Genomic DNA, 22325 nt, shown 5'->3' with positions numbered 1-22325 from the left:
AAAAAAGTTGTACTGCGGTCGAGATCTCAAAATAATTTAATGTGGGTCCGCAACATTGTTCCTCCGCTTTCTTCTCCGCTGGGATTTTTTGGAGAAAAAAAAAATCAAAGACAGACCAGAGAGCTTGAGCTGCCCATATTCATCCCTTTTTTTGATATTTTCATTTAAGGCTTTGATACCATATAGCCCACTATGGCTAAAGCACGTGTTAAGAAGCGCACTCACCTCCGGCCGCAAAATGCCTCCGCCGGGGCGAACAAGGCTAACTCCATGAACAAGACCCCCAAGTCTATGGTCATTCGAGTAGGCGGTTCGCAGGTCGGTACCAGTGTTAGCCAATTGGTCAAGGATGTTCGACGGATGATGGAGCCCGATACAGCAGTGCGATTGAAGGTATGGCAAATGGAAAATATTCTTTATCCTTGTGCTAATCGTACATACAGGAACGCAAATCCAACCGACTGCGCGATTACACCGTGATGGCCGGACCCCTCGGTGTCACACATTTAATGCTTTTCTCTAAGTCCGCTACCGGTAACACCAACATGCGTCTTGCAGTTACACCTCGTGGCCCAACTATGCATTTCCAGGTCGAGAAATATTCGCTTTGCCGGGATGTGGAGCGGGCATTGAAGCGCCCCCAGAGCGGAGGTCAGGACCACAAGACACCACCGCTGCTGGTGATGAACAATTTCACCACTCCAGATGCGACTGAGGACTCCAAGGTGCCGAAGCGCCTCGAGACTCTTACCACCACAATCTTCCAATCCCTATTCCCTCCTATCAACCCGCAAGCAACCCCCCTTCACTCCATCCGCCGTGTCATGTTGTTGAACCGAGAGCCCGACGCTGAGAACGATGGCTCGTATGTCTTGAGTCTACGACACTACGCTATCGCCACTAAGAAGACCGGTGTGTCAAAACGCATCCGTCGCTTGGATCCCAAGGAAATCCGAAACAGAGAAAAGAAGAAGGCTGCTGTTCCGAATCTCGGAAAATTGGAAGATGCTGCCGATTACCTACTCGACCCCTCCGCTGCGGGCTACACATCTGCCAGTGAAACCGAGCTGGACACGGACGCCGAAGTAGAGATCCAGGAGAGCGCAACCAGGAGAGTTCTCAACAAGCGTGAGGCGCAACGTCAAAAGGCTGCGGAGAAGGGCGACAAGAAAGCTGCCCTTGCACCCGGTGTGGAGAAGCGGGCCGTTAAGCTGATCGAATTGGGACCCCGCCTCAGGCTTCGATTGATGAAGGTCGAGGATGGTGTCTGTGACGGCCGTGTTATGTGGCACGACTATGTGACCAAGACCGAGAAGGAGAAGAGGGCTCTGGATCAGAACTGGGCTGTTCGCCGGAAGGAGAAGGAGGCGAGAAAGAAGCTCCAGAGAGATAACATTGAGAAGAAGAAGGCAGAGAAGGCTAAGGCGAGAGCCCGGGGCGAGAAGGTGGAGGACGACGATGAGGATGAGGAGATGGATGATGAGGCCGATTGGCTCAGCGATGACTTTGGTGCAGAAGACGATGATGATGAGGATTCCGAGCCTGAAGCTGACGCTGGGGCTGACTCTGATGAGTCTATGGAGGAGTAAGAGCGTGCCTAGTTTGTTGACTCGGCCACAAAATGATCCCAATCTATACCCACGAGCCTCATGGTGGTTTCCGGTGTACATGTACATGGAGTTTGCGTATCAATGGTTTGAACGGAAAAAAAATATGCATAATGCTTTCTTGAATTTCAAATATATCCTCATCACGGGCATGAAGTATTTGTTTTTATTTCTTCAGCTTCTCGTCGATAATGCGAGACACCATCTTCTCGAGAATAGCGAAATCACCTCCAGCAGTACCGGCAAAGTAACCCTGGACACTCTTCTCAACGTATTTACCCACAATGTCAATCTCAACATTGACCTCCTCACCAGGCTTCTTCCCGGCCGTAACGACCTTTTCCTGGGTGTAGGCAATAAGCATAACCTCCCAGTAGCCATCCTCACCATCAACAACCTTGGTAACAGTCAAACTGGCACCATCTAGAGTAACGTATCCCTTTTCGACAACGTAGCGCAGGATATCCCTCTCTCGCGGCTGCAGCCGGAACGTCAAGGCGTTTCCGTCCGGTGTCACGGAAAGAATTTTCGCAACGGTATCAACATGGCCCTGCACGAAATGTCCGCCCATCCGTGTATCCGCCGCGACGGCGCGCTCGAGATTGACAAATGAGCCAGCCTGCAGAGATCCAAGATTTGTGCGGCGCAGCGTCTCCGGCGCAACTCCGACCTTGAACCAGGTCTTGTCGAACTCGGTCACGGTGAGGCAGGTTCCTGGATTATTTCTTAGATAGATTTCCGAGATAGATTACTTTAAGATGGAGTTAAGTACCATTGACGCTGATGCTATCACCCAAGTGCGCGTCTCCCAAGATCTCCTCGCAGTTGGAGATCGTCAGAGAGGTTCCCCCGCCCCCACTTGACGAGGTATCGAGGGGCTCCAGGGCCGTAACCGCTAGGTAAGAAAAAAACCGTTAGCTGTGATGAAATTGCATCATTCATAATGGGAATACTTACTTCCAATCGTCTCTACTAGACCTGTAAACATTTTGGTGTGTGTAGAGAAAATGGTTGGTAATCGGTGATCGACCTCGGCCTAGGACTCCGCACCGAGCGGTGTCGGCGTTTCAACGGAGCTTCCCCATGTTCTTATTAGCGCTTTTAAACGTCCCCAGATCCCACGGTTGGAGTGGTTTGTTGTTTTTGTTTTTTTGCTATTTTCAAGTACTGGATACTTGGGTGTTCTCATTATGACTGTCGCACTTTCTTTGAATGTTCTCGCTCGACGATCGGGCCTAGCTTGGTCTAGCAATGCCCTGCGGCGCATGCCCTCCAGCAGGGGCTTTTCCAGTGCACCTTCGAGTGTAGATGGTACTCTGCCCTTGGCTGGTATTCGTGTACTTGATATGACTAGAGTGCTAGCAGGAGTAAGTTTTTGTGTTTACTTCAATTGTTCCTATTGTTAGGTCATTTCCTGACTAGTTTCATTACAATAGCCATACTGTACCCAGATTCTGGGTGATTTAGGGTATGTGGAGGCATGACTCGTTGAGACGCTTTTTGTCTCCATTTAGTTTTATTTCATGTCTAACATATCCTTCCATGGCAGAGCCGACGTCATCAAGGTTGAACACCCAGTGCGAGGTGACGATACTCGTGCGTGGGGCCCACCTTATGCGAAGTATGAGGATGAGTCCAGGGAAGGGCCTGGTGAGAGTGCCTATTATCTTGCTGTATGGATGCCCTGGAATCATATACCCAGGACTCATTAAAATACTAATTGTATCAGGTTAACCGCAACAAGAGGTCTCTTGGACTGTCCTTCCAACATAAGTCCGGCGTCGAGATTCTTCACAAACTCGCAAAAGAGTGTGATGTTCTGGTAGAGAACTACCTCCCGGGAGGCCTGGCAAAGTACGGAATGGACTATGAAACTCTTCACAAGATCAATCCCAAGTTGATCTATGCCAGTATCACAGGCTATGGTCAAACAGGACCTTATAGCAACCGCGCCGGGTACGACGTCATGGTGGAAGCTGAGATGGGACTCATGCATATTACCGGATCACGAGATGGAGCCCCGGTGAAAGTCGGAGTGGCAGTCACCGACTTGACCACCGGCCTGTATACATCCAATGCCATCATGGCGGCTTTGCTCGCGCGGGTTCGCACGGGGAGAGGTCAGCATATCGATGCCTGTCTAAGTGACTGCCAAGTCGCTACTTTGTCAAACTTGGCTAGCTCTGCATTGATTAGTGGAAAAAAGGATTCGGGTCGTTGGGGCACAGCGCACCGTAAGTTGAGCGCTCACCAAAAATCATTCCAATGGAGACTGATGTGCATCTAGCATCTATTGTACCATACCGGAGTTACAAAACCCTTGATGGTGATATTCTCTTCGGTGGTGGAAACGACAGACTGTTCGGTGTACTCAGTGATCGACTCGGGTTCCCAGAGTGGAAGACCGATGCACGCTTCGTGACGAACAGCGAACGTGTCAAGCACCGAGCCGATATCGATGGGTTGATCGAGACCACAACGCAGCAGAAGACTACAAAGGAATGGTTGAATATCTTCGAGGGTAGTGGAATGCCTTATGCTGCTGTCAATGACATCCAGGGCACATTGAACCACGAGCACGGTACGTCTGATACTCTAATTCCCTTGTGGTACATACCTCTGATTAAAATGATAGTACTGGCACGGAACATGGTCACCGAGGTTGAACACCCAGCTTGTGGCCCCATAAAGCTAGTCAATACTCCTATCAAGTACTCTGAAGCGAACCCTAGTATTCGCTCGCCTCCCCCTACGCTCGGCCAACACACCGACGAGATTCTTGGCAGTATCCTTGATTATGGCGAGGAAGATATTGCTCGGCTGAAGGAGCAGGGTGTGGTGTCTTAGAGACATTATGGTTCAGAAACAACATATCTTAGCGTCATTATGTTGCACATGTAGATATACATTTATAGCGTCTAGACGGCTCAATAAGACTGGAATTACTACAATATATGAGCATTGAATCCAGGACTCTTGCTGCACACTAAATGGCAAATCCATTTGCATACCCATCCGCGCACAGGCCTTCAAAAATGTTTCTACTAGCCAGGCATCTACTTATTAATTGAGAAGCACTGGAATTAATCGCCTGTTAATCCTGAATAAATTGAAGCTATATGTTTTAATGACCTTGATCATTTCAAAATCTAGATCGGCAATAGCTGATTGGTGGACCCGCCGACATAATCACGTGAGGCTATACAGATATTTGGGTCATCGACATGAAACTTCAGGTTACAATTCAAAGAACACAGCATTGACCAACACTGAAGTCGTGCCCGCCCAATCTGGAAAGTTCTGGGAGGGCGTGGCATTCACTTCTCCGACTAACTGTAGAGAGGGTGCTGTTGTTGCCACCGCATTGATACCCCTCCACTCTCACTCCTCTTCCTTTCTTTCTCACCCAATTTTCTTATCGTTTGTTTCGCTCTTCGTTGAAAACCATCAAAAGTACTTTTTTTCTGCTTTGTTACCTTTTTTCTCGATTCACCATTTATCCTTGCTTGCTGCCTGCCAAGATGACCGGGTCAATCATCAAGCGTGAGGTCAGCCCTCAGGATGCCAGCAACGCTTTTGATACTCGAACCAGCAGGTCTGGTCGAGCTCTTAAGGCCCCTATTATGTACGAACCGGCCGTAACTGCCTCTCCAAAAGTCAAACGTGGCACCAAGAAAGAGACAAGCGTGATTTGTATCAAGTGTCACCGGGGTAGCTCCCCCAGCAACAACATGATTGTGTTTTGCGATGGTTGCAATGATACCTGGCACCAAAAATGCCACGATCCACCAATTAACGATCATGTCGTTCAAGTTTCAGACGCTGAGTGGCACTGCCACAAGTGCCGGCCTGTGCAACTCTCCCTGGTCCAGGAAAAGGCGCCAATTCTCAAGAAGCGCAAGGGCTTCATCCACCCACGTCTTCAACCGAAGGCGAAGGGTGAAATTTCACGTGAGCCACTTTTTGTGGGCTCTCAATACAGCATGGATGAGAAACGTGCATACCTTGCTCACCTTGCACATGCAGAACTCGTCGAGTTGGTACTCCGGGTGGCTAACACACACCCCACTTTCCCCATATTCCCTATGGAGATGGAGGACTATTTCAGTCCAAGCTCTGTGCCTTCTTCTTTGAAATACACCAACCGGCCTAATCACTCTCACTACGCTCCTGTTGCTGACCGTGTTGTTCTGCCCATTTCCGATACTTCCGGGCCAAAGAGACACCAAGAAGCCGCGGGGGAAGATGAAGTTCCCGCAAAGAGGGTGAAAACTACATCCGCCCCGGAAAATAATGCTGCTGCGCAAACGAAGGAAAGTGCGCATTCTCCCTCCCCTGGAGCTGAACCTGCAGCCGAACCTAACGCCAGTCGTGGTTTTTCTGAGCATTTTGAAGCCCCCATCCGCGAAACCCAGCAAGGAAACGGCCGAATGTCGGTATCTTCGACACAGTCCTCGACTTCATCCGCCATTTCAGAACTTCCCCAAGCAGGCCTTGCCGCAATAAAAGATCATCGGGTGTATCCACGAGCCGGCAATGGCTTTACTATGGCATTGAATACTGGGGATCTTGATATTCTTCAGGATGAAGCCGACTGCCCGACGTTCAGCCACAAGCTTCGTCCGTTTATCAAGAAAGTCCAATTCGAGACAATATCTACAGCAGTCCAATGGGCCATGGCTGATGACGAGCCTGTCATGCCCACCAACAAATCATCTACTTGAAAGAGAGGAGGGCATCTAAGAAAGTAATTAGACAGGCGCTGGGTCTATGTGTCTCTTCTCGCAAAGCTTATCATATCGAAAGCCTAGCCCTGTCTGTGTTGCCACTAAAGCCTTCGAGCCGAAGGTCAACCCGCGTCTGTGTGATGTCTCAAGGTTATCATTTCAAAATTCCAGCTACATTGCTACCTCTGCTGTTTCAGTTACTCGTCGCTTGTCACATACGAAATTATGGTTCAATATGTTATTCAAGGGTTATTATGTTTGGAGTAACTGCAAGGGGGAAATAGGTGTTCGGTGTTCGGTTTTATTCGGCCCTTTGTTGCTGATCTATGTGCTTACAGGGCATGTACCAAATGATATGTCGTCCGTTCTCATTTATCTTACATATCTCCTTCCTCTGTCTACTAGTCTCTCCCTAATTCTGTTGTCTTAAATGTACACACTGGATTATGTACTACATAGTCTACACCATGGATAACTAGCTTGCCATGTACATATATACATGGTTCCAAGTCAAGTGGCATGGATTTCATCATCGACCCCAATCTGGAGTCTTTTTTTCGGCATGTCTGCCTACAACCCTTTCAAAATAGCATATATCTTGGTAAAAAATTCCAAGATTGCAGGCTTTAAGCTTGCGTTAAGGTGCATATATCTAGCACCTAGATGTCAGTGGGATCAGCTTTGGAAACCTTCATAATGAGATCTTTATGCATACATCTAGCAATGTTTGAATGCTGGTGGAGATGTATTCGTCATGGCAGAAGTTGATCTAGTCTCGCCTGGTATCGGTGCTTATCGGCCCCACAACCACGCATCTTGACATCTCACATCTTTAATGATAGTTTATCCTTCAACGTCCACACACACTCTGCCATTCTTCTTTAATGGAATTCGAAATAATGTTTCGAGACTAGATTTCCCAACTCTCGTGACTGAGAAAATAATTCATCATTATTGATAGCGCATTACGCATCTTGAAAACCGCATCGCATCGTCGCATCCATCACGACAACTTGGAACAACCCATCACAGATTAACTGCAGCGAACCGAGTCAGAATCCAATTCAAAATGCCATCACCAGTCAAAATAATCACAAACAGCATCCTACCACCTCCGCCACCACCACATCCCTGGACACACTACTTAACCCTCGATGCCCTCCTGAAAGTCCTCTCCCGCACTCTATTCAACCCCTTCCTCGCCTGGATCCTTGTCCTTTGCCTTCGGGCCCAGGTAACACCACCTACACATCCTGCTTGGATCATAAGTGTTGGCTATGCTGTTTCTTTGTCCCTGCTTTTTATAGCGGGGACGATCAACCACCGCGTCGCGCATGGGCTTCCGAGGACAGTGGAACCCGAGCGCGAGGTTGTGCTAGTTACAGGTGGGGCTAGTGGGTTGGGACTTCTCGTTGCGCAGCTTTATGCGATGAGGGGTGTTCGTGTGGCGGTTTTGGATATTAGGGAGGTTGGGGAGAAGGAGGCTGAGGAGATCTTTGGGGAGGATGTTGATGTTAGGTGTTATGCGGTTAATGTTGGGGAGAGAAAGGCACTGGAGGATGTTCGAAAGGAGATTTCGAAAGAGGTAAGTTTTTGCTTATTTTGTTTATTTTGTTTCTACGGTGGATGAGGTAACTTTGGGGGTTTCAATGTGTTTGATTGGAATGATTTGCTTTTGTAAAAAGAATTCGGCTAATGTATGCATGGTATGGTACAGCTTGGGACTCCAACTATCATTATCAACTGTGCGGCAGCGAGGATTAATGGCCACTCGCTGTTGGACTTGTCTGTAGATGATTTTGTGAAGACAGTACAGACAAATCTTCTGGCGGCCTTCCACTTGTACCAGGTTTTTGTGCCGGGTATAATGGATGCAGAAAATGGTGGCACACTGGTAACGGTTGGCTCAGTGCTAGGCCAGTTATCTCCGGCGGGATTGTCGGATTACTCGGCCAGTAAGGCTGGGCTCAGTGCGTTGCACCGAACAATGGAAGCGGAATTGCGTGGTCATGAACAGATCAAAACACTGTTGGTGGAGACAGGCCAGATGTCAACACCGTTGTTCAGCTGGGTTCGCACCCCGAGCCGCTTCTTTGCGCCGGTATTGGAGCCGGTGGAGGTGGCTCGGGAGATTGTGACCGCAGTTGACAGTGGCCACGGTGGTGTGCTCAGATTACCAGCCTTTGCAAAGTTGGTCAATTGGTACGCTGTGCTGCCGGGTGCGGTGCAGGTTGTAGCACGATACCTGAGTGGCATTGATCAGGCAGTGTCTTCCGGTCTTCAAAGTCGAAACACCCCCAGTAGTGGGCGAGTGCTAAGGAGCTCGAAGAAACGGACCGATTGACGAAATATTCTGCATGTATATAAAACCCCAAAAACACCTGTGGATTTCTGTACATTGCCCAATCCATAATACAGCTGGTCAAAGATGTGGCCGACACTGGCGCAACCCCGCTTATTGCTCGTGGGTCAGAATCATCTTCTCGCGCTCGCTCTGTCTGGGCTTCAGGTTCTTCTTGCTGGTGTGTTTCCGCACATTCTCCTCGCGCCTCTTAATAGCAGCCAACTCCTCACGCTTGATCTCACCAGCCTTCTTAATAGGCTTGGGCACGTGACGCTGGCGCTGGATGCGGCGAATTTCAGGCATGTGGGAGTAGCGCTTGATAAGGGCTTTGTCATACTCCAGCTTGCTGCGTTGACGTGCACTCACGATTCCGCTACGGTCAGATGCGTTGGCACGCCACAGACGAACATTTCCGTCATCTGACCCAGACAGCACATATTTGCTATCAGGAGTGAAAGTGGCGGAGAAGACACGCTGCATCCGCTTGGTGTGGTAAATATCCTTAGATCTACCGCTTTGTCTGGACCAAAGGCGAACAGTTCGGTCGTATGAGGCGGTGACCAGATCCTCACCAGTGGGGCTGAACTCAACATCCATAACAGCAGCCACATGGTCCTTCAGCACGTTCAAAGCCCGATCAGTCTTTCTCATGTCGAAGATGTAGGCGTTGTGGTCCTCGTTGGCCACAGCGAAGTTGAAAGTCTCCTGGGGGTTGAATGCGATCTTATTAGATGCGAGCTTGAGGACCATTTTGTGCACTGGGGAAGAAGTTCGCAAATCGTATAGCACAACAGATCGATCAAGGGCAGTAGAACCCAGAATCGAGGTTTCTGACTGATTGAATGCAACGGATGTAATAGTATCAACGCTGGTCGGCCAGTGCAGAGTCTGCGAAGGGGAGGAGGAAGGCCGCGAGAGATCGTAGATGGAAATCACAGATGAGGCGGCTGCGAATGCAGGCTGCGAGCGGTGGTGTGAAAGACTGGTAAAGGCACTCGTTCCCAGGTAGCTTGTGATGGGAGGGGCCTCGGCGGTCGAGTTGTACGGGTCCCACAACTTGATGGTCTTGTCACTCGCGCAAGACAAAAGTTTTCTCTCCTCGGGCAAGAATTCAAGGCCCTTCACCATACCTTCGTGCGCTTGTGTTTGAAAAATCTCCTCTCGGGTCGTAAGGTCCCACACCTTTACCACACCATCGCCACTACCGCTGGCAAAGCGTTCAAGCGAAAGAGGGTCTCTAGCCATGGAGTACACACCATCAATATGACCATCGCCCATCTGACCCAAGAAGGGAGCCGCGAACATGCGCTCCATCTTGATGGCATTAAGAGCCCGAGTATATTCTCTCGCTCTCTCGAAAGGATGCTGGGCCGGGTCCAAATTCCGTGATTGACGAACGGTAGCAGACCCGGGGGCCTGCTGCGACGCCGTCGGGCGAGACAGTGCTTTGATTTTCTGTAAATTTTTAGCTTCTACATTGAAACAAGACAGAGAACCACAGAAAACTCACCATGTTGGGCTGGCGAAACAGACGTAAGGAAGAAAAGATCAAAGCGGAGAAGGAAACTTTTTCTGTTGACGGGATGATTTGCTAAGCGGGCGGTGAGCCTGCAGCTGCCAGCTTCAAGCTCCCCGATTCACGCTCGACCTATCTATCAACCCTTCATCCTCTCCTACTTACTGAGCCTTTTCATTGTCTAAAACTCCTTATTTCCGGCCACGCTTTACTTCTCGAACACTGACATTTCTACAATGGCCCCTCCCCCCCAGGTCTCGCCTCGGATACAGGAAGTCCGGGACCTGGCGAAACAGGACCCCTCGAAAGCCTCCAGCACTTATCAGAAGATCCTCTCCGAGGGACCAGGATCTACAGAGGCTTCATCGCGAGACTATGAGCATGCATTGATCGGGTTGGGTGAACTGCACCGGGATGCCAAGAAGCCACAGGACATTGCAGAGCTCATCAAGACCAGCCGAGACACCTTTTCGTCATTTGCCAAAGCGAAGACTGCCAAGTTAGGTATGCAAGTAACCGTTACGCGTGTTGAAACCACTATTAACGGCTTAATTTCAGTTCGTCAACTCCTGGACCTCATCAGTGAAATCCCCAACACCCTCGACCTTCAAGCCGCCGTCATCCAATCATGCATAGAGTGGGCTATCACCGAGCGGCGCTCGTTCCTCCGACAGAACCTCCAAGCACGATTGGTCGCGATTTACATGCAGAAGCAAGCCTACTACGATGGTCTTACTCTCATCAACTCCCTCCTCCGCGAGCTCAAGCGTCTTGATGACAAACTCATGCTGGTGGAGGTGCAGCTTCTCGAGTCTCGTGTGTACCATGCTCTGGGCAACCAGGCCAAGGCACGCGCTGCTCTGACTGCTGCACGGACGTCAGCTGCCTCTGTGTACACTCCTCCCAACCTGCAGGCCGGGCTCGACATGCAAAGTGGTATGCTCCACGCTGAGGACAAGGACTTCAACACCGCATTCTCGTATTTCATCGAGGCACTGGAGGGATATAATTCGCTTGACTCAGGAGAGCTGGCTACTGCTGCTTTGCAGTACATGCTGCTGTGCAAGATTATGTTGAACCTGGTGGATGATGTCACACAGCTCTTAGGGTCCAAGCAAGCCCAAAAGTATGCCAGCCCACGCCTAGAGGCCATGAAGTCTGTGGCCCGCGCCCACTCAAACCGGTCTTTGGAGGAATACGAAAAGGCTCTTTCCGACTACCGGTACGAACTCGGCAGTGACACCTTCATCCGAAATCACCTTCGCCGTCTGTATGATGCCATGTTGGAGCAAAACTTAGTCAAGGTTATTGAGCCTTTCAGCCGAGTGGAGCTCGACCACATTGCCAAGATGGTCGGCCTTGACACTCAGCAAGTGGAACGCAAGTTGTCACAGATGATCTTGGACAAGGTTATCATTGGTGTACTGGACCAGGGCTCAGGATGCCTGATTGTCTACGAAGAGACCGAACGTGATCAGGCTTATGACTCTGCACTTAGCACCATCGAGAAGATGAGCAATGTGGTAGAGGGTCTGTACACTAACCAGGCGTCGCTTCTGGAGTAGAGAGATGGATTCATGGCAATGCAATTATGTTTGGTTACTGAGAGATAATCTATGCTATGAATTACTACATGACAAGGGATTTGTACTAGTCATTTGCATTATAGATCTGACTCTTTAATTTGAGAGTTATTCCATGTAAACATTCTTAGTTTTACTGTGATTGATTTTGGGTGATGGTCGCGACATTCCGAATCGGGTAAAGCGTGCCGGCAAAAGAATCGCGACTTCGCTCATCTTCATCCTCCACCCACTCTATCCCGACTGGAGCCCCTACTTTCCCACTGGATCCGCAATCAAAGCTCCAATGCAGCCCAATTTTGCCCGGGGCTTTCCCCCGACCGCCCAACGGTCTCCAGCCACACCCCGTCGCGTACCAGGACCAGGTTTGTCCCCTTTTTATTTCAAGCTCGCGCCCACTCTAACTCCATTCAGGTCAAATGCCTGTCCCAATGCCCCAGCACCCTATTCCTGCCCAGTACATGCCCGTTCAGCGCCCGATGCAGCCAGCTCCGGAGCCCCCTCGCCGCGCCCTTAAACCTACCGACAAGAATATTCCCGACGACATCGAAGATGCTGTCATCGGCGAAGGTGTTCAGCAATACAAGAGCCTTCGCGAGCTGGAGAAGCGACTTGATGCTTCCGTCGTGCGGAAAAGATTGGACATTCAAGACTCGATTAGCAAGACCGTGAAGAAATATCGGACCATACGCATTTGGATCACCAACACTGTTGAAAACCAGCCATGGCAGGGTGCCGGCAACAACCCAGGCTCGGGTCGGTATAAGGTGCGCATTGAAGGGCGACTGCTGGATGATAACAACGATCTTTCTGAGTCTGTGGATGAAAACCAGCGCGACGCAGCTGGAGATGATGCCATGGATCAGGACAAGAGCGAAGATGATAAGAGCAAGGAATCCGATTCCAAGAAAACGTCTCAGCGTTTCTCGCACTTCTTCCAGACTATTTCGGTTGATTTTGATAAGCCTGCCAATGCTATCCCGGATGAAGTCAAGCCGGTCAATTGGTCCAAACCGCAGCTACCTCCCAATGCGACGTCAGCACCGCCAAATGCCGAATTTGATAGCATTGAGTTCGCGCGAGCCTCGCAGGAAAATCTGAATGTTACTATCAGTTTGGTACGGGATGAGACTCCTGAGCGATTCAAGCTGAGCAGGGAGCTAGCTGAAGTGCTTGACGTTGAAGAAGAGACCCGGAGCGGCATTGTGCTTGGAATCTGGGACTATATTCGTGCTATGGGCCTGCAAGAAGATGGCGAGAAGCGCACAGTGCGCTGCGACCAGCGTCTGTACTCGGTATGTAATGTATCATTCTTATCCTATGACCATGTATACTGACTTTTCTCCTAGATCTTCGGTCGCGAGCAGATGTTCTTCCCGCAGATTCCTGAGATGATCGCGCCCCACACTAGCCCTATTGATCCTATTAAGCTTCCATACACTATCCGTGTCGATGAAGATTTCCACAAAGACCCAACACCAACCATCTACGATATCCAGGTCGCCGTTGAAGATCCCCTGCGCGCAAAGATGATGACTCTCATCCAGAACCCACAATACACCTCTGTCATGCGCCAGATCTCCACATTGGACGACCAGGTCGCCCTCATCGTTCAGGCGCTCACTAACTCTCGTGCGCGCCACGCCTTTTTCACGGCCCTGAGCAAGGACCCGGCCAACTTCGTGAAGCGCTGGGTCAACTCCCAGCGCCGTGACCTCGAGAGTATTCTCGGCGATATCAACTCTGGCGGTGACGCCAGTGGGCCTGAGTTCCGTCGTGGTGGTGAGAACAGTGTTTGGAATTCTGCCGTAGCAAATGAAGCCGTCCGGTATATGCTGGCCAAACCCGATGCTGCAGGTGCTCGGTAGGCATACTTTGGATTTTGATGTTATTGAAGAGCTGCGGCTTTTACTGCTCTATTTTGTTTCTTGTTGGCGCTCGTGGTGTTTGGTTCGGTGTAGCTAGGACAGGGCGAGTTCATTTCAAAATTTCAATATTCGATATCATATCTTTCAACCCATCTGTCTGCATTACTCGGACGCTACTACTGAAACACGGCCATGCTTATTTCCCTCAGGCTCCCTATCCAACATGCCAGTTGAGTTGCAGGACTCCGGGTGGTCAATGGACAATATGTCCTTCTCGCTGTAAGGTCAGAAAATCTCATCTAGAGGATATGCAAACCACTTACCCATCAGACCAATACACATATCGGATGACAAACGCCATGCCCACCAGGTAGACCGTCATCGCAACTAATAACACTTATCCATAAAGAAATCGCGGACCCCCGATCGTTGGATATGTAAACAATGTAATCCACGTCGTCCAAGACGTCTTAATTGCAGTAATCAACACCAGCACAATCGCCCTCGCCAGAGTATTCCGGTAGACGAAACCGCCACAGCAGAATACTGCACACTGTATGCAGACACTTGGCATTCTCAAGTACATCCCAAATCGCATGAATAGCCAGCCCAGTAAAAATAGCCACAGAAACAAACGTAATAACTCCCACCCGACCAAGCCACAATCCAACACTCAACGCTAGTGGAAGCGAGTTCAACTGATTTTCGTTCGCAGCAGTATACCGTCCCAAACTCCTAAGCCAAAGTAAGAAAGACGCCGAATTGGCGCTCGAGTTGAAGAAGAAACCATTTTCCAGTGCAGAACGAGCCAGAATCGACTCATTCTCGCCAATTCGCAGCCAAATGGTGCGCTCATCACTCGTACACCTTGTCTCTCGAGCCTTGTGCGTGCTAAATCGAGCTCCACGGGTTTAAGTACCAATCTGTCTGGCTTGGCGATAGTATAGTTTGTCACTCAACTCAAAGGATTAGGGATCAGTCGCAGAATACATAAGAAAGTATTGTTCTATTTTGAGGTAAGGGTTGATTATATAGTTGATACTGTACTGTACCTCTCCCCATAATATTACATCGAGTGCTTTGAAAGTTGGGCAATAAGTCACATATAAACCCCTTATCGGCGTTCACAATAATTGTGCGCACCTGCAAAGTACAATGCTGCTCACTCCACTCGCTGATAGCCCGGAGAAAAGGGCATAAAGGAACCAAAGAAATGACTTCAATATACCTCCGCTACTTATCAGAACTCATAGGCTTCCGTCGCTTATCGCGTATATAAGTTATCGTCTGTAAGCCTTCTCCAGGGCGCCTTTTACTGGTTTCAAAAAAGGATATGTCGGCGACTAAATCACTGAGCTTGTGGTATCCATAGGTACGAGGGTCAAAGTCAGGCTGATTTTTTGTGAGGAGGTGACTGACTTCAAACAGTTTAACCCATCCGTCGTCCTTAGAGGCCGCTTCCACCGTTGTTCGCAATTTGTCCTCCAACTTTGTGTCTTTTTTAGCCTGTTTGACAAGCGGAGGATTCGTAGCATGCGGCACAAGCTGATCAAGGTCTACAAGGTTTTCGGTGTAGATGAATTTATCGCAGGCAGCGACGAAAGGTTTAGGCGTTTTCTGCTTGCCGAGTCCGAACACAATGAGTCCAGACTCGCGGATACGAGCGGCTAGCCGGGTGAAGTCACTATCGCTAGACACAAGACAGAACCCATCATACCGGCTAGAGTATAAAAGATCCATCGCGTCGATAATCATAGCTGAGTCTGTCGCATTCTTGCCACATGTATACGCGAACTGCTGGATTGGTTGGATCGATTGCTCAAGAAGCTGGTCCTTCCAGCCCTTTAGATATGGACTACTCCAGTCTCCATAAGCCCGTTTAGCGTGAGCTGTTCCATATTTTGCGATTTCTGAGAGAAGAAGATGGATGCTAGAGAACTGTGCATTGTCCGCATCAATCAGGACTGCAAGTTTAGGAACCGTGTCGCCAAACATGACAGACGAAGTGTGTGATTATGATACTGTAGTCAGATCACCAGTCTAATTGGGAATGACATCGTTCCCGGTACAGAAGACCCACCATTATATATATCTCTAGAACGCGTCTAGCCCTTATGGACAAATGCCCTCACATCGTATATATACTCGTCATTGATTATTATCATAGTACGGCTTATTTATGTCGGTGGGTCAAGTTCGTAAACATCCAGGATAGATCGAGAGGAATTGGGGCACTCTTAATCATAATGACACTCCTCTCTACCGCCATTGGGAAACCTCCAATTTTTGTGTCAAAGTTGTCCCGCTCTCCCTCATCATATTATTCAATGATCCCTTTGAGGACCAAATTATTAGATGATCACCAGTCTCCATGATTGATTCACAAAGCTCGTATTTCCGTTATGTGCCTTGTTCCGTCACCAACAAACCCTAGCCTAGCAATTCTGACTGCATATCATCACAGGATCCTGAAAGTATTCGGGAATTTCATGACACATTGGAGCGTAATTTACGGGAAACATTATTACAGTAGACCTTCACAAGAACACCAGCGTCCGTCATCACCAATATTACGACATGGAGCATTGACAAACCTAGTGAAACCAAGGCAATAAAAATTCACCTTGTGTAATCTATACAGAGATTTCTACTAGATTTTGTTCCTGCAAATCTTGGCATTGATTAAAAATACTATTCGAAGATGTTATGTCTAAAGCTTGGTTTGTCTACGCGCCAATGCTCTGTAGCTCGGGTTTTATTCTTAGCAGATTTACAGAATCTCTGAAATATGGGGTAGTTCAAGATTTAGCATTTGTTTCTGCCTCTTATCAACTCCGTGGTGCATCAAGAGCGTCTTCCTTCTGACTTGAAGATTCTAGGAGTGGCGCGAACATCGTCAAATGGCGGAGGGTCAGACAGGCAGATATGTTGCTTGGGTTTAGGGTTCAGCTTTGCACATCAAGATTCCTTATCCACTTGTTCTCAGACTCCAGCCTCGCTTACAGTAGTTCCAGTGGAGATGCGGTGACACCAGTCGGCGATATTTTACATAAATGCATGGCCCCCAAACAGACTATTATCGAGGTTACCCCGCCCTATCTGGACTTTGATCTCTCTTTTCCATCCAATCCCCCTTAAGACGGCCAAAGGTGAGTGTGAGTCGATTCGACGCACGACAGAGTTCGAACCAGGGGATCATAATATGACCGTGTACGGCGTACCTATGGAGAAAATCTGAGAAAGGAAAGAATGGTAAGGCTCAAGAGTATAGTCTAGTTGACGTTGAAGGGCATTGGGCGCGGTACAAGCCAGAAGATGCGATCACAAAAAGGCCGGCTTAGTAACTCAAGTGAGATAAGGTGTATATGAACATTGAAGTTTCACAACTTCATAGGACAGAAATTCAGGCAACTAATGACTGGGCCAGACCAATCTATAAGAATAAGCACCCGTCAAGCTGAACCTGAAACTCCCAGTCCTAAGAGCTACTTAAATTACAGTCTGTACATCTCACATAAGCAAAGGATATTCACTGGATAATGGACACTTATCGAGGCAGACACATTCTATAGGAATTATAGGTATTTTTGGCATCAGGCAAACATAAAACGGGTCAAGTCTGCCTTGCCGACTAGACTGAATTAGGTATAGATTCGATCCAATCACCAACCATGGATGACTTTCAGCTGCGGTGGCTGTGCAAGGGAAAGCTAAGACTTGCACTTCTCCACCAAGAACATCATCAATCTGGCAGAATTGAGGGATATTGGCCTAAAGAATGATAACATTCAAACCTTTGGAGGCATGATTTATAAATAGTTCAAGTATCGGTTATCAAGTGGGGAAAACAGAAGACCCTTAACTATCAATCAGATTATCGAAACCATCTTGAAACTAAGATCCCCAAGTTTAGGAAAGTGGGCCAAACAACCAAACACAAAACACACTTTTAGGGCAGACGATTTACGTATCCCAGACCGCCTTGTGCACGTGAAATCATCATTTCACTCCTTTCATTGGAACTCTGTTAACTCTATACAAGTGGAAGGATGCGCTTTTCTTGCTGACAGTGGTGTGTTGGTCTTCATTCTTATCGAATGTTTCGCCTCCATCCCCGCTCCTCCTTGCGATTCCTGTACGCCCCTCTTCACCACACACCGACTTCGCGCTTCCCTACCCGCCCATCGCTTCCCCGATTTTCATTCGTCGCCTGATTGCTAGATTGGGCACCAGATTCAACGGTTCACTATGGCGTCTCATGATCGAAATCCGGGCGTGGGCGCATCTCCCGCAGACTCTCAACACCGCAGTGTGAGCCCATCACCCCACCCGCAACACTATCTTGATCCGACGGGACTCGGTTTGGACCCCTCCATGGCCTTCGCCAACCCTGCCTTCAATAATGTGAATCACGATGCGAGCATGACTGGTACTGGCGCGTACGCCTATCCGTCCTATCTCTCTGCTCCCCCACCAACCCAAAACCTTGCTCCAACCGAGTCAACCTATCCTCCGAATATCAATACCGGCAATCTTCCCAGCTCGCAGTCCTTTGAGGCAAGCCTGGTCAACCAGATGGACCATAATGCCGGATTCTGTCAACCCCAGCCAGAGGGGAACTATAATCTTCTCAATACCGGTTCCGCCGACATGGATTTCTCTGCCTACCACAATCACAGTCCTAATAGTGTCTCTGCGGAGTATGATTCGTCGCTGTTAATGGACCCTCAGATGCACCAACGGCCACAATCAGGTCACCAGGCTGTCAACCCTGCCGATCTGGTCAGCCCCATCTCCAATCCCTCGTCGCAAGACCAGCAGCAGTCGTCACCCGGCCCCATGTCTCCCCCCGGATCCACACCAGGCACATTTTACACCCCTCAGCATTCGCGACATACCTCGTTAGACCCAGCGACTGCCGCCTATCTAAGCGCACAAGCCAATCAAGACTGGCAGTCAGTCATGAACCATTCCTCTTTTCAAGGCCATCGTCGAGCGCCATCCGAGGTGTCAGAAGTGTCATCGGCCAACCACTCCCCTTTCCTGTCTCAGCATGAGTATGATGGTATTGAAAACAATGTATCGCCCTCATTGGCGCCACAAAAAGATCCTGCTCTATATGACAATGCGCTGGGTATTGAGTCGTTTACTCTGTCTGAGCAACAGCAGCAGCAGCAGCAGCAGCAAGCATTCAGCCCGCTCCACAGCCCGTATATTTCACCACAGCTCATGCCGCAGCAGGGGGGCGAGATTGTTCCCCACGCACCTTATCTGTCTCCAAACCTTAATAACCAATTCCCCCCCGCGCCAATTGAGATGTATGGAATGCCCTCAGATGATATGATGAATACAATCAACGGCGGCTCTGATATTGGGCAAGCATCTCAGATGGCTCCACCATCAATCAATGTGGAATTCGCTCCACCATCACGGATCCCAAGCTTTGGTCCCTCCAAGCCGGCTGCAGATTTCGACTCTTTGAGTCCTCCAGCAATGCGTAAGTCCATGTCATGGATCTTTAATATTTAATTGCTAACCCCACTCCAGGATCTCGAGTGCGCAGTAAATCCGACCCTTACGCGCACCCTGCCTCTCGTTCACGATCTCCCGCTGCCTCAGCAACTAGTCTAGAGGCTCATGCTCCGACCACGCCACGATCGTTATCTCCCCACTCACGGAGTAATCCTGGTTCGCGTGATGTATCCCCGTCACGATCAAATCGCCGTCTTTCAACATCCTCCATCGAAAGTCGCAATTACATTCTCGATCTGGCAGATCCCCAACGCCCCGGTGCGGTATCTGGGGATTCAAAGCGCGTTCAGAAACATCCCGCTACCTTCCAATGCACTCTTTGTCCGAAGCGATTCACCCGCGCATACAATCTACGCTCCCATCTCCGAACACACACGGATGAGCGGCCTTTCGTTTGTACCGTTTGCGGGAAGGCTTTTGCTCGTCAGCATGATCGAAAGCGCCACGAAGGTCTGCATTCAGGGGAAAAGAAGTTTGTTTGTCGAGGCGACCTGTCAAGAGGCGGAAATTGGGGCTGCGGTCGCCGCTTCGCACGCGCAGATGCATTGGGACGCCATTTCCGATCCGAAGCAGGTCGAGTTTGTATTAAGCCACTGCTTGATGAAGAATCTATGGAACGTGAGAGAGTTCTCCTAGAACAGCAGCAGCAGCAGCAGCAACAGCCATCTGGTCACCTTCAACCTGTGCCGCAACCGCTAGTGATGCCCGGAGTTCCTAGCATGGACGGACAGTCTTCAGGTAACTTCGTCTTACCAGCAGCGTTGCTTGCCCAGTATCCAGCTCTCCAAACTCTACAGTGGGACCAGATTCCTGCCGCGGGTGACGACCCCAGTGACATTGGTGGTCACAGTAGCTACGATGCCAGTTCTGGGGGCGAATTTGGCTTCGACGAAGACGACTCCGGCATCAGCAATGTATCTGGTATGAGCGGTGGTTATGGCAATAACCAAGCTGCCATGTATGGAGTCGATCCTGCATATCAGGACCAAAAATGGAGTGGATAATGGGAGACTTACTCTCGATTTGCCCTTTTAATCACTCAACCATGAGAAAAGCACCACGGTCGTGGGCATTCTTACTTCTGACTTATGCCTTTTTATGATTCTGGTTTTTTTTTTCCATGGCCTTTTGCTTTAATAAAGATGGGTTCGGCGTTGAAACATAGGTTTGGAGATTTCAAGGATTTTTGTTTTCTGTCCCGCCATTGGCTGGCAATAAGGGGTGTGGTTTTCGTTCGATATACCGGCATTTATCGCATGCGGATTGTCTTTTTTCTTCATTTCCGCTACTTTGGAGCTATCTATCTTACTGCTTGAACAAAGCTACCTTTTGATTCAGTTGATGATTTCTGGCTTTTATCGTACCCGTCTACCTTGGGTTTCTTTATCTTTTGAATATGGTGTAATCTAGGGGGGCAGTGGAAAGATCATAGTTGTGTGTGGTGATGTGAGGGAGAATCGTGGTGTTTCCGCATAGGCGGTCTTATAGATCCGATTAGGACTAGTGCCATATATCCAGCTGGGTTTAGCGCGTGACTGTTCCGACACGTGCTGCATATCTATTACAGCATAAACCCGGCGGCTTTATTATGGGTGATAACTCCTAGTATCTGATTACCAATTTTAGATACTCCTAACAGAATTGATCACACACATGGAGCCGAGATTCGTTCAGCACTGGCCAGGAGTAATTCCCACTTGCATCCAACCATGCCCAGAACCAGAGTGATCTCTGGACGAGATCAAAGAGGAAGTCAAGGGCTGGCTACTATTTGTACAGGTATGTCTTTATAGCACTCATTCTATTTTTTTTTTCGAACAACCACGCTTTCAGCGATAACTTGCAGCCAGGAAAATTGGGTGTCTGCCGCAAACGCAGGTGTTTTCTCCGATGCGGAATATGAGCTAAAGCACCGGCGGCAACTGGTGGAAAAGTGGGCTTCGGCTACACAGGAATTTCGTGATGTGAATTCAACTCAGTCAAATCCGTCAAATCTCCAAAGTCCGTTGAACTAATTATTTTTCTTTCCTCGGGCATACCAGTCACGTGCGCCTATAGGTCTTCCAGGCACAGAGGGGCTAAATTCAAATGCACCTATTGAGGGCCTTCGGTACCCAGTCGAAGCATTAGAACGTATCTATGACACTCTTCAGCCAGAACGTTCCAACGGCCTTATTTGTCTTGCCCCTGTTGACGAGGCCCATTCTGAAAATCGGGCGCGATTGGTGAAATTCGCCATCCTATCGTATAACTATGATATCGAGACTGGGCACATTTTAGGCAATAACTACATTCCATATGAGGCTATCCTTAACCCAGCAATTACGACCGATCCTCCGGTAGAGGATTATCTACCCTGGCGAGATCTTGAGACTGCAAGCTTCCTTACCATCTATCTCACACATACTGGCACTTTGCTCTACCTCGAAAATGAAGGCCCGTATATGTTAGTTGATGAACTAGGCCTACAAAGTGGGCGCCTGAAAATCATCGATTATGAAGTTGATGGAAGTGTGAGTTCCGTTGAGATCCGCCCATTCAATATGAAAATGCCGTACTTATACGCTTTCGTTAACTGGAAAAGTTTTGATGTTATCAAACATACTTATGGTGCTTATAGACACCAAAATACGCCGTGAGTATCCCTTGACCTACCAAGTTAACCCAACAAACTAACGCATGATATTAGATTTGACATGGACATACCGGTCGTCGATATTCTCTGTCAAGCTAAGGACGCTAACCAATGTCCAAACTCAATGATCCTCTGTGACCGAGAGTAGTGGACAAGCGATATCGAGCTTTATGCCCCGGGCTACTTGGCTCTCGAGGCCGAAGGGCGCGGGGGAGACTACCCCCTAACCCGTCTCACTGTACCAGACGAGAATTTTAAGAAGCAGGTTATGATCAGGGTGCAGGACCCCAATTTCTCACATCCCCATTTTTCTTTCATTTCTCCGGGCCAATTTCCATGAATCTACCAGCTTGAAGTGAAGATTATCACAAGCTATGAGGCTGGCGAGGAGAAACCGAGTTAGTTTATATTCGATGTCGCGGAACAGCAGGCTAGTTCATTGGTGCAGGGATCTGCTGGTGGTGAACGAAGCAATGAGCCTTGGGCCCGTGTCTACCTAGGATATAATCAAAA

General features: G+C 49.0%; 11 protein-coding genes across 11 annotated transcripts; 8 read left to right on the top strand and 3 right to left on the bottom strand.

Annotated features, from left to right (window-relative positions):
* Positions 1-192: 192 nt before the first annotated feature.
* N7520_007360 (Brix domain-containing protein) lies at positions 193-1589 on the top strand (the record flags this gene model as incomplete). The annotated part of the gene is made up of 2 exons (XM_057141294.1): positions 193-393; positions 444-1589. 2 exons carry the CDS (start codon positions 193-195, stop codon positions 1587-1589), a joined length of 1347 nt encoding a protein of 448 aa, XP_056995300.1.
* Positions 1590-1773: 184 nt separating this feature from the next.
* N7520_007359 (riboflavin synthase) lies at positions 1774-2595 on the bottom strand (the record flags this gene model as incomplete). The annotated part of the gene is made up of 3 exons (XM_057141293.1): positions 1774-2321; positions 2380-2502; positions 2565-2595. 3 exons carry the CDS (start codon positions 2593-2595, stop codon positions 1774-1776), a joined length of 702 nt encoding a protein of 233 aa, XP_056995299.1.
* A 535-nt stretch (positions 2596-3130) lies between these two features.
* N7520_007358 (CaiB/BaiF CoA transferase family protein) lies at positions 3131-4454 on the top strand (the record flags this gene model as incomplete). The annotated part of the gene is made up of 4 exons (XM_057141292.1): positions 3131-3280; positions 3337-3841; positions 3895-4188; positions 4243-4454. 4 exons carry the CDS (start codon positions 3131-3133, stop codon positions 4452-4454), a joined length of 1161 nt encoding a protein of 386 aa, XP_056995298.1.
* Positions 4455-5128: 674 nt separating this feature from the next.
* On the top strand, positions 5129-6331 carry N7520_007357 (phf1/phf2 family PHD finger domain-containing protein; the record flags this gene model as incomplete). Its single annotated transcript, XM_057141291.1, has 1 exon — positions 5129-6331. One exon carries the CDS (start codon positions 5129-5131, stop codon positions 6329-6331), a length of 1203 nt encoding a protein of 400 aa, XP_056995297.1.
* Positions 6332-7403: 1072 nt separating this feature from the next.
* N7520_007356 (uncharacterized protein) lies at positions 7404-8678 on the top strand (the record flags this gene model as incomplete). The annotated part of the gene is made up of 2 exons (XM_057141290.1): positions 7404-7919; positions 8052-8678. The coding sequence occupies 2 exons, from the start codon at positions 7404-7406 to the stop codon at positions 8676-8678; spliced, it is 1143 nt and encodes a 380-aa protein (XP_056995296.1).
* Positions 8679-8789: 111 nt separating this feature from the next.
* N7520_007355 (rRNA-processing protein SOF1) lies at positions 8790-10191 on the bottom strand (the record flags this gene model as incomplete). Its single annotated transcript, XM_057141289.1, has 2 exons — positions 8790-10133; positions 10189-10191. The coding sequence occupies 2 exons, from the start codon at positions 10189-10191 to the stop codon at positions 8790-8792; spliced, it is 1347 nt and encodes a 448-aa protein (XP_056995295.1).
* Positions 10192-10430: 239 nt separating this feature from the next.
* Positions 10431-11759, top strand: N7520_007354 (proteasome regulatory particle lid subunit RPN6; the record flags this gene model as incomplete). The annotated part of the gene is made up of 2 exons (XM_057141288.1): positions 10431-10698; positions 10753-11759. The coding sequence occupies 2 exons, from the start codon at positions 10431-10433 to the stop codon at positions 11757-11759; spliced, it is 1275 nt and encodes a 424-aa protein (XP_056995294.1).
* A 304-nt stretch (positions 11760-12063) lies between these two features.
* On the top strand, positions 12064-13645 carry N7520_007353 (SWIB/MDM2 domain-containing protein; the record flags this gene model as incomplete). The annotated part of the gene is made up of 3 exons (XM_057141287.1): positions 12064-12142; positions 12192-13072; positions 13127-13645. 3 exons carry the CDS (start codon positions 12064-12066, stop codon positions 13643-13645), a joined length of 1479 nt encoding a protein of 492 aa, XP_056995293.1.
* Positions 13646-14878: 1233 nt separating this feature from the next.
* N7520_007352 (uncharacterized protein) lies at positions 14879-15640 on the bottom strand (the record flags this gene model as incomplete). Its single annotated transcript, XM_057141286.1, has 1 exon — positions 14879-15640. One exon carries the CDS (start codon positions 15638-15640, stop codon positions 14879-14881), a length of 762 nt encoding a protein of 253 aa, XP_056995292.1.
* A 2253-nt stretch (positions 15641-17893) lies between these two features.
* Positions 17894-20181, top strand: crzA (putative C2H2 transcription factor Crz1; the record flags this gene model as incomplete). The annotated part of the gene is made up of 2 exons (XM_057141285.1): positions 17894-19142; positions 19193-20181. The coding sequence occupies 2 exons, from the start codon at positions 17894-17896 to the stop codon at positions 20179-20181; spliced, it is 2238 nt and encodes a 745-aa protein (XP_056995291.1).
* Positions 20182-20830: 649 nt separating this feature from the next.
* N7520_007350 (uncharacterized protein) lies at positions 20831-21960 on the top strand (the record flags this gene model as incomplete). The annotated part of the gene is made up of 4 exons (XM_057141284.1): positions 20831-20863; positions 21028-21178; positions 21236-21812; positions 21867-21960. The coding sequence occupies 4 exons, from the start codon at positions 20831-20833 to the stop codon at positions 21958-21960; spliced, it is 855 nt and encodes a 284-aa protein (XP_056995290.1).
* Between the last annotated feature and the right edge of the window lie 365 nt (positions 21961-22325).

This window comes from Penicillium odoratum (genome assembly GCF_028828045.1).
Source record: "Penicillium odoratum strain IBT 22623 chromosome Unknown utg000005l_segment0_segment0, whole genome shotgun sequence".
Classification (NCBI taxonomy): domain Eukaryota; kingdom Fungi; phylum Ascomycota; class Eurotiomycetes; order Eurotiales; family Aspergillaceae; genus Penicillium; species Penicillium odoratum.
The sequence above is the reverse complement of the archived record's forward strand: the minus strand, read 5'-3'. Positions and strand labels throughout refer to the sequence as shown.